Here is a 12554-nt window from a genome sequence, read left to right as displayed (position 1 = left end):
AGGCCTGTGGGGGGCAGAGGACCGGACAGGGTGGGCGTGGGAAGGCCCTCGCAATCCCGGGATTTGTGGCACTAAACCCAGGTTGGTGGGGTGCGTGGCGGGAAAGCCCTGTCCATGGAAGTGGATTTTCGTGATGACTGTGGCTTATGGTTTTAAGTGTCATAGCTCACGGTTTACTCGACTATTTCAGAGAGGAGTCTTTGCAAAGCACATCATAAGCTCCTCTGCCTTCTAATTTAGAGAACGTAGAGAATTTGTCAGTGAGTCCTCTTGGTATTGTGTAAGACTCCAAAGTTTTGATTTTTTTTTTTTTTTTTAATATTTCTCCTCTGCTGCCAGCCATCACTTACTAGTTCTGACTCTTCCTCATCTTCTCAAAACCACCTCTGTCCCTGGTCCTTCTTATGTGCTGTTGGGCTGGGGATTCTGGGGAAGCCTGCCTGGTGGGATCCTGCTTTCAATAAGAGGCACTGGGTGCTAAGCAAGAGCCAGCCAGACACCATGCGTTAGTGCTGGCCCTCCGTGATGGCCATGTGGCTGTTCAGAGACATCTTTCTCCCTGGATACTGTCTCTGTGGCTCTGTAGAGATTATGTAGTATTCTGACCTCCTGATAACTGGGCCATTATTCCCTTGGTTAAGTGAAAGCAACAAAAAAGATGTTGCAGGCCTCAGTCTTCCTAACTCTATAATGGGGACACTAATGACCGTTATAGCTGCTCAGTCCTGTGCCCAGAGTGTTCGGAGGCTGAGCTGCAATGAGATGCCAGCCGGGGAGTGCCTGGTGGAGGAGGAGGGATGGTGGCAGGACCCTGTCGTGTGACTGACAACGCGGAGGGGACGACACACAATGAGATGCAGGCCCCTCCCCCTCCCCCTGGAATGGAGACGACAGAAAGAATGAACTGCTCTGGACAAAGACTGTGTGGGGACAAGACTTTCCGGGACACCCCGCCACGGCCGTTTCAAGTCTCCGCTGCGGATCTCTCGTGGCTGAAATGGAAAACAGCATGGGAAGGAAAAAAGCTCTTCCGTCTCCCCTTCCCTGCCTGCCCTGGGGATGGGCCTTTGCTGGCGTGAGCCGCCCTGGGACGTGGGGTGAGGGGGAAGAGAGGAAGGTCTGGGGTCTTCAGGTGTTTTGGTCTCATCAGCACAAGGGGGCGGGGAGGCGGGGTGCTCTAAAGGAAATGCACAGGCCCCGGTCTGGGGTGGGTCGGACATACTCGAATGTTTACCCGGCTTCAAGGAAGCCAAGGGTCTGGGGTTGGTTCACATTCATTTCAGGCTCAAGGTTAAAGACTCACAACCTCTTTTAATTTCACTCTCTCTTGCTGAACTCTGTGTCCAGGGTTCTCTAGCCCTCTAGGGAAACAAACACATGGAATATTCAGACAGTGGAGAGGTCTGGGCTCCCCCCCACCACCAACCAGAAGCAAGCCATTTTCTCACCAACCCAAGGTTGCGCTAAATTAGTTACCAGGATGCTAATGAGAGCTCCGGCTTCCTTTCCTTCCCTCTCCATTCCCCGCCTAAGAGACGCAGACTCCTCATCCTAGCAGGCCTCAGAACCTGGAATCTGAAGGGGGCTGCGAGGGGGCATGCCCTCTCTAGACTGGGAAGGCATGGGGAAAGTGGTCGGCCTGGGGTTAGGAGTCCGATGCTCTGGGCCTGGTTGGTTTGAAGGAACAGGAACTTCACTCATGAACGTGGAGCATGCTACAAACTTGCTAAATATGAAGAAGGCCTGAGATGGGTTAGGAATTTGTGGGAATAAGAGAGAGGGGCCGTGGAGGTTGACCTTGGGTCCTAGAGCTGAGTGCTAACTCTGTGCCTGATCACTGATGGGAGGATACCCCCCACCCCAGTCACTGCCAGGCTGATGGAAATCTCAAGAGGAGAAACGGCTTCCCTGGCCCCCTGGACTCCAGAGCACTGGCTCCTTTCCACTGGCTGTGGCTGTGGGCGTGGACACTGGTTCCACAGTGGAAATTCAACCTCTGTGGGCTTGTCTAGCAAGTGATGTGGGTGGTGGGGAAAATGGGGGACTCTGGAGTCAGATCTCTTGTCACTTAATGTGCTGTGTGATCTTGGCCAAGTCAGGCCACTTCTCTGAGCCTCAGAGACTTGCTCACTTAAATGGGGTGTTGGCAGATGCTCCCTCTGCATTTCAGTTGCGAGGTACATATGGGGTGGAGGATTGGGCAAGTGCTTTGGAAAATGGTGAGTGAAGCTCAAGTATTAGAGGCGTGCCATTAAGTTTCTGGCTGAAAAACTCATTTTTGAATTAGTCGGAAGAGGAAAGCGAGGTCACGGGCCAGAGTTTCCTTCTGATCATTCGAATGTCAGTCTGACCACACTCTCCGGTCACCGCAGGGCATCCGTCTGCTGGGGCCCCTCTGTCTCACAGTGCTGGGGGAGGGACGTGTGACTTCCTGGGGGTGTTCCAGAAGTCAGCCTCACACACACAGCCCTCCCCTAGGTCTCTGTGGTCACTTCTGATAGCCCAGGGGACCGTGGTTGGACTCCTTCCAAAGTTGGATGGCATCATTGACTCAATGGACATGAGTCTGAGCAAACTCTGGGAGATGGTGAAGGACAGGGAGGCCTGGGGTACTGCAGCCCATGGGGTCGCAGAGAGTCGGACATGAGAGTGACTGAACAGCAACAAAGGTACAGAAAGCCCAGGTGTTTTTTTGACAAAGCAGGCACCCTCCTTTACCCAGAATCCTGGGCGGAAGATCCTGCTCGGAGGAGGTAGGGGTAGCCCATCTCTCCATCCACCCAATGTAAGGCCCTGCCTCCTGGCCACCTGCTTCACACCCTGTGCCAAGAAAGCCTCTGGGCTTCTGGAGGGACCTGCCTGGTACCCAGAGGGCTCCTGAAGTCCCTGGAGACCAGAGTAGGGGACAAGGCTATAGAAACTGTTCAAGCAAAGGAGAAACTAAGGGGTATATATTTAGAGTTCACGTCAAGACTGTGTTGACCCAAATCTGTGTGTTGAGACCACAAAGGCTTTGATCCCTTTTGGGACAAATACCCTCATGCAGGGGGATGGCCAGGCTCTTTTTGGAGACCTGATGCCCAAGAAAAGGTCCCAGCAGGGACCCAGAGTCACAGGCTCTATTCTGCAATCACAGGTAGGAATGCAAGACCCCTAAGGAGCTGTGATGCCTGGAGAGATGCAGGATGGTGCTCGGGTGCGAGAGTCATGCTTGAGTAGCCCCCTTAGGGTCTTCTGAGAAAATGACAGGTCATGGGCAAGACCTGTAGGCTCCTTCTCAAACGCTGTTCCAAAGCTGGGTCACCTCATGGGGGTAAAGGGATCAACCTGGCCTGAAAGGAAGCTGCTTTAGAGAAAGGGAGTGAAGGGCAGGTGGAGATGGGCATTTCTCTGAAGGAAGAGTGTTGAGAACCAATTGGCCCAGAATTGGCCTTACTGAGTGGTTTTATAAAGAACAGAAGCAAGGATTTGAGACGACTGTGCTCTTTCCTGGAGACCGTGAGAGCTAAGATGCAAAGCCAAACAAGGGAGAGGCTGCAGGGTGGCCAGGAGCGCTGTGAGCTCCATGCTGGCCAGGACGAGCAGGGCGCCACGCTTCAAGAAAGAGACAGAACCAGGGAGGACAAAAGACTGGACCTGGCGGCCACCCCCTGGCAGTCAGGCCGGCCGGAGGGACGTGGGAATGGAGAGGAAGGCACTCTTCCCCACTGGCTGTCCAGCCCCGAGCACTTCTGGTCTCCACGCTTGGAGGTAGGAGGCACCGCTGAGCAAGGCCATGGCTTGGCTGATGCGGGAGTAGGGCCAATGGATGCGGGCCTCCCGCTGAGGCGGGGCCTCTCTGGTGTGAAGGGAGAAGAGGGTGGGATCAAAGTGCCTCCTACCCAGAGAGAGCCTGGCATTGACTTCCGGTGACAAGGCCTCCTGGAAACGAGGCTCAGGCACCATCTGCTCAAACGGCCCCATTTCACCTTGGCTCCTCTGGTTTCCCCATCACTGTATTTTCGTGCTGATGAACCAGTACAGGGTTTTGCCTCGTTTCTGCATGCCTCCTGTCATCTCGCGTACCTGGCGGGACTGCACCCACGGAAGGGTTTGTGGGACACACCACCAACAGTGCCCCGTGACTTGCGCCTCCTGCCTGACGGCTCAGACAGCATCGTGCCCACCCAGCACGCGGTCCTCTCTTGCCCGGGGGCAGAGGATGTGTGTTTTGGGTGTTCTGTGCTTAGAAAAGGATAGAGGCCCCTCATAAACGACAAGAGATGAGGCCTGGAGTCTCGTGAAAGAAGCCCGAGGGTTGGCAGTGAGCACACAACCCAAGAGGACCAGACTGCAGCTCCCCCGTGGTTTGGGAGGGGCTGACTAGAGACCAGGGGAGCCAGGCAGGCAGGTGGTAAACAGAATCTTCTCATGCCCTCTGGGGCCCGAGGCCACTGGGGGATTCAGAAAGAGCTAGACAAGGCCAGAGATGAGTGACCTTGGGTGGAAGCCGTGGTATGAGGAGGTGAGCTCGTGGGAGGAAGCTAACGGAGGGGCTCAGAGTCCCAGGCTGCCCCTTTGATGAGGAAGGAGGAAGCTGAGGGTCAGACCAGGTCCACAAGCCTGCCGGCAGCCAGCCCGAGTGAGACCCCCGCCGTTCTCTACTGAGGTCAAGTGGAATGGGGTCAGGAGCCTTGTCCCTTCCAGGGAGGGCTCAGGCCTTCACTGTGCTCCAAGCCCTTCTGCAGGGAGAAGAGTGTACGAGGCATTCGGGGCTGTCAGATATAAGGGGGAGAGGACGGAGGGTCTGCACGACGGGGCACAGGGCTGCGATCCCCATGGGGGCCCGGGTCCCCTGACCGACTGATCCCTGACCTGCAGTGCGCCCTCTGGGTGGGCCTCGCTGTGGCTGACCGTGACCCCGAGAGCCTTTTCTCCCCTGACCCACAGTGACCCTCGGCCTGACTTCGACTGCAAGACTGTGAGCTCCTGGCCAACTCCGACCCTCATAAGCCAGGATTTTGCTGACCCTACATTGATTGGGATGCCTCATACCCCCCAGCTGACTGCACCCCCACTTGGCCTCTGTGACCCTGTGGGGGACTGTGACCATTCGATCACTGAAACCTCCCTGAGGTGCTCCTTTGACTGACCCAGACTTTCTGACCACTCGTGACCCTCCTGACCCCATGACGGCCTGGTCTGTAACCCCGACCCTGACTCCAGACGCCCCTGACCCGCCAAGGGACTGCCACCCCGTGCCTAGCTGTGGTCAGCTGATTGTCTGGGACCCTCCTCCTCAACGGCTGGGGCCCCTCAGCTCCCTGGGCCTGACCAGAGCGGCTGGCTGCCCCCCGGCCCCTGCCCGCCTGCCCCCCGCGGCGCTGGCAGCGGCGGCTCCCGAGGCGGTAAGGGGGTCACACTCACGCCCAGCTGCAGCAGGAGGAAGGCTGGTCGGAGAGGAAAGAGCATTGGACAACGACACGCGACTAGGGCTAGAGAGACTGGCTACGTCCTGGCTCTGGCTGGTGACGGAGGACTGTCTCCGCAGGGCCCCCTGAAAGGAGGCCCCGCTCTTGAAAGTATTGACTACTTCAATCTGCAACGGAGGAGAGAACGAGACAAGTTGCGAAGAGAACGGACACGACAGCTTCACGACTGACAGGTGCCACGCCACAAGGACAGCCGCAGCCACGGCAAGACGACACGCCACTTACACCAAGACGACAGTACCAGACACGTCCAAGGCTCTGCGAGACATCTGCTCAGTCGGGCACCTGGGCCTCCCGGGGCCCGGGGAGAGCAGGGAGACACAGGGCCCTGCAGCAGCACCGCTTTAGCGGCCTGGGGGCCGGTGGGCTGGGGGCGGGGCTAGGGGGGATGTCAAATGTGGGGTTTGCAGGCAGAGGGGGTGCTCAGCCCCTGGGACCAGGCATGGAGCCGGAGTGCTGAGGAGGGAACTCCGGGATGGGCTGACCTTGGCCCAGATACCTGCTCTGTCACCTACGAGCTAGGGGACCTTGGACAGGTCACTGCCCGGAGGCAGTTTCTTGTCCTTCAGAAGGAGCAATGCCACTAACCTACCTGGCAGGGCTAAGCTGTGAGGGACAAAGCACTGACCCACCTAGTGGTCCGTAAGAGTTAGGCTGGACGGGACTGATGCCCACTCAAGAAACTATACAGTCCTTGCAGTCCTCCTGAAGGGTTTGGCGGCCGGGCTGGGTGTCAGCACCAGGGCTCTGAGTGACAGCTGCCAGCCCTTGTGGGCAGTGGGGGGCCGGGCGCCACCAGGAGGGCTAGTTCCAGAGCCCGCAATGCTGGCCATCGGAAGGTTCTGGGTCTGCAAGCTGCTCCCTGCACCCAGCGCTCACAAAGGGCTGTCTCCCAAGCGTCAGTTTCCCCTAAAGCTAGGTGGGGGGCTGGAAAGGCCCATGAGATGTTTGGGACAGCGCCCTGTGCAGGGTAAGGCAGCCCAGCTGATCTGTTTGTGTTGCGAATGGGTGGGAATGCAGGGGTCGGCCACGCGGGACTGCGGGCCCAAGGTTGGAGGCCCCTGACATGCTTCCCAGAGGGTGCAGGGGTGGGGGTGGGGCGCCATGACCTTCCCAGGCCAGCTGGCCGGGAGACTGCTCCACTCTTGGTCTCTTGGTCCCTTTGCTCTTCGCCACGCAGGGCTGTGAAAGCACCCTGGGAACTGCAACGCTGACCCAGGGAGAGTGACCCTGTGAGGGTGTGGGGGCCGCACCTTCTTGGCGTGTGTCACCTGGTGGCAGGCTCTGTTCTGGGGGAGAAATCTGCTCTTGGCTGGACACACGTCCCGCACCAGTGCTCTGCGTCTGTGTCCTTGCAGCGTGTTTTAAAACCGAACTTTGTTCCCCCAAACTGACTCAACGCCCCAGTGGAGGCTGGGGGAGTGCCTGAAGCCCCCCCACCCCACCCCAGGAGGAAGCTGTGTGTGCATGTGCGGAAGAGCCGGGCCTCAGGGTTGAGCCCCTGGCAGGGAGAATCTGGGGCCCACCCTGGCCTCAAGCCGCCATCCTGGTGGCCACCCGGCAGCCCTGATCCACCGCCCCCCAACAGCGGTGGGGGAGCCCCCACTCACCTCGGCCCTCAGTATCACCCCTCCCCCACTGTAGGGGGACCCCTCCTCTCAAAGTCCACTGTGGGCGTGGCCCCGGTGTGACCCCCTTGCCCGGTGGACGGGGAGGTAGGACACTCCCTCGCACAGCCAGGGAGAGTGCACGCGGGGAACCTGGGTGCGCCCGATGCTGATCGGAGGGTGGGGTCTGGACCCACTCCTCAGCTCCGTCACCGCCCACCCGGCCCCAGGAGCCGCGGGTACCTGGGTCTGGATCCGGTTCAGACCTCGGAACCACAGGATCTGGCCCCGCCGCAGCTCGCGCTCGGCGTGGTCTATCTCCTCCACGTCCTCATTGAGCTCCTCCTCGGGGATCTCCTCCTTCTGCGTGAGCCTGCCTGCCTCCTTGAGGAACTTGAGCCTGCTGGTCGGGATGGTGGCGATGACCTGCGGGGGGCGGGCGGTGGGCCAGCCGTCGGTGTCAGCATCAGCCAAGGGGGCCGGCTCCTGTCACTCACTCACCTGGTTACCCTCAACTTGCTCCTTAACTCACCTCCCCCCTTCCCCAACCCAATCGTTAGATTTCTTTCTAATTCCCTCTCTCATCTAGAGTCAGCGGGACATGGTGGGAGATCTTGGGAGTTGGACACACACGTGACTTTGACTACCCCTGACTTCACTGGTCACGCGACCTTGGGCAAGTCATGTAACCTCTCTGAGCTCTAGCTTTCCCTTCTGGAAAGCTGGGGGGCAGTTCTCAGAGTTGGAGATGGTGTGTCTAAGTCACTGGCTTATTCCTCCTGAAGTCCCTGGGGTGCCCCCTGGGCAACAGGGGCTCAGAGCTTAGGTGCCTGAGGGCAGTCAATGCTGGGAGACTCTTGGAATGTCTGCCCTCCTGGAAGGGGAGGCAATACGGGGGGTGGGGGGGCTGGCTCTTCGTTCTTACTCTTCCTCCAAAGGGCTTGTCCGCAGGGCTGAGGCCTGAGGGGCGGGCCCTATGGGGTAACTGGGGTGGCTGGGGTCAGAGGCCCCTTACGTCTCCTCTAGGGACAGAGAGGGGCTGGCCTGGACACTCTCAGGGGTTCCCTGGGAGTCTGAGGTGGCATTATCCTTAGGGGTCAGGAACCAGCTCGTCCAGACGCCAAGGGCTCCCTGAGGGAGTGGGCCCCCATGAAACAAAGATGCCCAGGCTCAAGGGTGCCCCAGGAATGGGCCTGCTAAGTCAAATCTAGTTCATCAACTCTCCAAAGACACTCTGAAGTTTAAAGAAGATTATTTTGAGTGAAACTAAATTTCCTTCTTGACCTTCCAGTTAATTTCTGTCACTGGAATTTCCCACTTTAGCCTGGAAACAGCTTGAAGGCAAGACCAATGTTTTAGGTCTGCTGGGGCCCTCTGCCTAGATCCAGCTCCAGATACCATGTCCTCTGAGCCGCAAGCTGTGAGTTCGCGATGGTGCCTGTGTGCGTGTGGCTGGTGAGGGGACATTCTGGAGAGGATCCAGCCCAGGGCTCCCCAGAGCCTCAGAGGGTCACGGATGGCTTCAGACACAGCACCACGATGCAGCAGAGGTCATCCCTCTTACATTCTCTCGGAGCTCTCTGCAGGAGCTTCTGCTGGGTGTCACAGGGGTTGGGACACCCTTTACAACTAGCTGCCTCAGGCTCTGAGTCTTGGCTGGCCATGACATCTAGTTAGAGTTTAATAACATTGGTCTTGTTACTCTTTTTTTTTTTTTTGGTCAGCTTCTGTTTATGACAAATAATACTTGTTTTCCAATCATATTAGTAATATAAGTTGCCTTTTGAAATAAATTTCAGTTAAAAATCCAGACAGGTTTAAAAGAAAATATCAAATAACAGGATCGGTGGTATATGTGTGCATGCGTGTGTGCTCAGCTGCTTCAGTCGTGTCTGACTCTTTGAGACCCCGTGGCTGGTATGCAGCCCACCGGCCAGGTTTCTCTGTCCATGGGATTCTCCAGGCAAGAATACTAGAATGGGTTGCCATGCCCTCCTCCAGGAGATCTTCCCGACCCAGGGACTGAACCCTTGTCTCTGGCATCTATCTGCATCGGCAGGTGTGTTCTTTATCACGAGCACCACCTGGGAAGCCCCTCAGCGGTATATGCTGCTGCTACGTCACTTCAGTCGTGTCCGACTCTGTGCGACCCCATAGACGGAAGCCCACCAGGCTCCCCCGTCCATGGGATTCTCCAGGCAAGAACACTGGAGTGGGTTGCCATTTCCTTCTCCAATGTGTGAAAGTGAAAAGTGAAAGTGAAGTCGCTCAGTCGTGTCTGACCCTTAGCGACCCCAGGGACTGCAGCCCACCAGGCTCCTCCGTCCACGGGATTCTCCAGGCAAGAGCACTGGAGTGGCTCGCCATCGCCCTCTCCGTCAGCGGTAAACAGATGGAAGCAAAAGTCATAGTACGATGCCCACATGACCATCCTGTGAGACTGGGGTCAGCTCCCATCGCTCCAGCCCCCAGCTAGTCCTTGCAGGAGCCAGGACCTACGGGTGAGGATCCTGGACTCCCCCAGCCAGTGCTCTCTCCGGAGCGTCCCTACTGAGAGGCCCCTCCTGCACCACCCACCCCCAGCACTCACCTGGCCCCAGACAAGCTCTCCTAACCCAATGAATATGCACCACATCCACTGGTCCAGCTGCAGTGGGGAGCAGCTGAATGGCTTCCCCCCAAACTGCACGATCACTATCTGGAGACAAAAGGGAGGAGAGAGAGACAGGAAGGCCATCAGGGGCCAGCTCAGAGGTCTGGACTCCCAGGGCATTGCCGAGGGGCTCTGGCTGCCCGCTGCTGCCCCCCTGCCAGCCAGGCCAGCATGGGGGCCTGGTACCTGGATGGCAAAGGTGCCCAGCACGATGGTGCAGAAGATGGGGTTCCGGAAGATGCCGTCGAAGACGTTGCGCTCGCCGTGGATCTTGCGGGCATTGATCTCGTTGAAGAGCTGCATCATGACGAAGGTGTTGAAGATGATGGTGTAGTGCTCGGAGGGCGGCGAGTGCAGGGGTGCGTTCCTCCCGCTGTCGATCTGGAACATCTTCTCGCCTGCCAAGTTGAGAGAGGGCGGGAGCCGGGCTGAGGGTCGGGACTGGGGGGGACGCCTGGCCCTGTGTGTGGGGCCTCTTCTGAGCAGCCAGGAGGGTCACCCAGATGCGGGAGGCACTCTCTGGACACTGGGGGGCTAGGAGGGCCTGCGCCATGGGGTGAAAGTGAAGGGGTAAGAGTACCCTTTCTGCTTTAGGGGCCAAGTGCCTTGGGTAAACTTTCTTCCAGTTTTTTGAGGAAATCTGATAAAGGCGGGAGGCCAGCTGTGCTTCCAGGCAACAGGGCTTATAAGAAGCAGCCCCTGGTTGGCAAACTCATCTGGACTGGGAGGACAGGGAGTGACCTCGGAACATCTGGCGGGAGGCCTTGGCTTTCTGTACTTGTGTTGTTTCTCAGTCGCTCAGGCGTGTCTGACTCTCTGAGACCCCATGGACTGTAACCTGCCAGGCTCCTCCGTCCTTGGAGTTCTCCAGGCAAGAATACTGGAGAGTGTAGCCATTCCCTTCTCCAGGGTATCTTCTTGACCCAGGGATTGAACCCAGATCTCCTGCATTGCAGGCAGATTCTTTACTGTCTGAGCCACCATGGAAGCTGTAGCTTTGGGTTCCCCCAAACGTGTGGCTGCCTGTAACTGAGTATGTCCTTGCAGAGACCTCTGGGAGCTCAAGGGGCTGTTACAAGAGAGATCAGTTCCTATATGGATGCTGAGCCTTCCAGGCCAGGCTGGCTCCAGACCCACCCAGGTGGCCTCATTCTTTGAGGGGGCTCAAAGAATGACACCATGGGGGCTGTCACGTGGTGGGGGCAACACGGCTCCGGGCTGCTCTGCGGACACCACCCATGGCATGCCTGAAGTCATCCTGTGTCCTTTTGCAAAGCTGCACAAGCTGGTGCTGGGTGGGCTTGTGGGGTTTTCTGACGGTGAGAGTCTAGCTGAATCCAGAAGCACCCAGAGCAGATGCTTAGGCCGGGAATCCAGCGAGTAAACCAGGGGCCTTCTCTTCCTTTCTTCCCCAACTGACAGTTTTCTCTGCAAGTCTCTCTTAGCTCTGCGTTCCTGAACATCCTCTAAGGCTTCTCACGATCATCTTTACAACTATCCTGCCAGCACAACAAACAAGAACTGCCCTTTGAGAAATGGGCTCACGCCCCAATCCCATCCAGGCTCGCTGGCGTTGAAAGCCCAGCTCAGGGATCTGGGGAATCCCCCTGGCCCCAATTTGTGGGGTGACCCTGGGCCACCATCTGCCTGCCTCTGGGCACCTCCAGGTGCCAGGGGTCGACTTTGCCTGCATCACCTTGGAAGCACCCTGGAAGCCAGGCCAGTCTGAGTTCCAGCCAGGTCTCTTGTCAGCTCAGGCGCCCCCTTAGGCTGGCTGAATGTCCTTGGGCAAGTCACCACCCCGCTCTGTCCCTGGTGGCTCATTGTCATGGGGGTGGTGGTACAGGTGCCCAAGAAAAGTGTGGGGACAGCTGGCTTGTAGGCAGGTATATGGCTCTTTTCCTTGGTGAGGAGCCTTCTATGGGGCAAGGGTCAAGTGTGGGAGTGACGAGAGCACGGGCCGGTCACTGCCCCTCGTGTCTTGGGCTCCTGGCGGGGGGGCTGGCATGAAGCTCCGCCTTGCACTGTGTGTACACAGTGTCCAGACCTGTCATCAGTGGAAAAAGCCTGAGCTTTGGGGTTGCCAGACCTGGCCCAGGGCCTGGCTCTACGCAAGATTCGCTGTGTGACCCAAGCCACTAACTTCACCTCTCTGGGCCTCCATTACCTCCTCAGCAAACAGGCGGGCGACTGGGAGTCCAGAGCGGCTGGGTCTGGGCCCTGGAGTCCTGGGTGGGCAAGGCAGGGGACTCACCGACGAAGAGCAGGGTGAAGATGAGGGTAAGCTGGTAGACGGCATGGCCCAGGATGTTCTTCATCATGGTCCGAGAGATGAGGGGCTTGTTGCGGCCATATGGCTTCCTCAGGAGCAGGGTCTCGGTGGGTGGCTCAGTGGCCAGCGCCAGGGAGGCGAACGTGTCCATGATGAGGTTCACCCAGAGCATCTGCACGGCCTTCAGGGGGGAGTCCTGGGGACCGTGGGTGAGAGGGTAGTGATAAATATCTCCCAGATATTTATCATGGGAGGTTGGCCACCCACTGCCCTGATGTGCCTGGTGTGGGGCTCATCGCCAGGGTGTAAGCAGCTCCCCTTGAGGCCAGCTCTGCCAGTGTGTCTCCCTTGGCCAGCTGGCCCACCCCAGGGTTCCAGAGTGGATGCTGAGTAGGTTTGCGAGGCCTGATGTGGAGAATCACCCAGCCCTATCCACCTTGGCGCTGTCTTCTCCCCCAGGGAGAAAATCAAGCCCCAGGCATCATGGCCACCACTTCCACACTCTGTGCTTTGTAAATATAGCCACACCCCTGCCATCTTCACTCCTCCCC

The 12554-nt window shown here is 58.0% G+C and overlaps 1 protein-coding gene across 5 annotated transcripts in view; it reads right to left on the bottom strand.

Moving 5' to 3' along the window:
- Nucleotides 1-12554, bottom strand: part of ATP2B2 (ATPase plasma membrane Ca2+ transporting 2) — a 195298-nt gene that overhangs the window by 6854 nt on the left and 175890 nt on the right. For 3 of the 5 annotated variants that reach the window (XM_055413597.2, XM_055413596.2, XM_055413599.2), the window contains 4 exons: nucleotides 11986-12199; nucleotides 9918-10129; nucleotides 9669-9776; nucleotides 7322-7504 (listed from right to left, as the gene is read on the bottom strand). In XM_055413597.2, the coding sequence (XP_055269572.1) occupies nucleotides 7322-7504; nucleotides 9669-9776; nucleotides 9918-10129; nucleotides 11986-12199 (717 nt within the window). Of the gene's footprint in view, nucleotides 1-1306; nucleotides 1362-5406; nucleotides 5579-7321; nucleotides 7505-9668; nucleotides 9777-9917; nucleotides 10130-11985; nucleotides 12200-12554 lie in introns of all 5 variants that reach the window. The other 2 variants (XM_055413600.2, XM_088831529.1) reach the window with 2 other exon arrangements.

This window comes from Moschus berezovskii, chromosome 24 (assembly GCF_049115385.1).
Source record: "Moschus berezovskii isolate FMDL1 chromosome 24, NW_MosBer_1.0, whole genome shotgun sequence".
In the NCBI taxonomy this organism is placed as follows: Eukaryota; Metazoa; Chordata; class Mammalia; order Artiodactyla; family Moschidae; genus Moschus; species Moschus berezovskii.
Note: the sequence above shows the minus strand (reverse complement) of the source record. Positions and strands in the feature narration are given on the sequence as shown.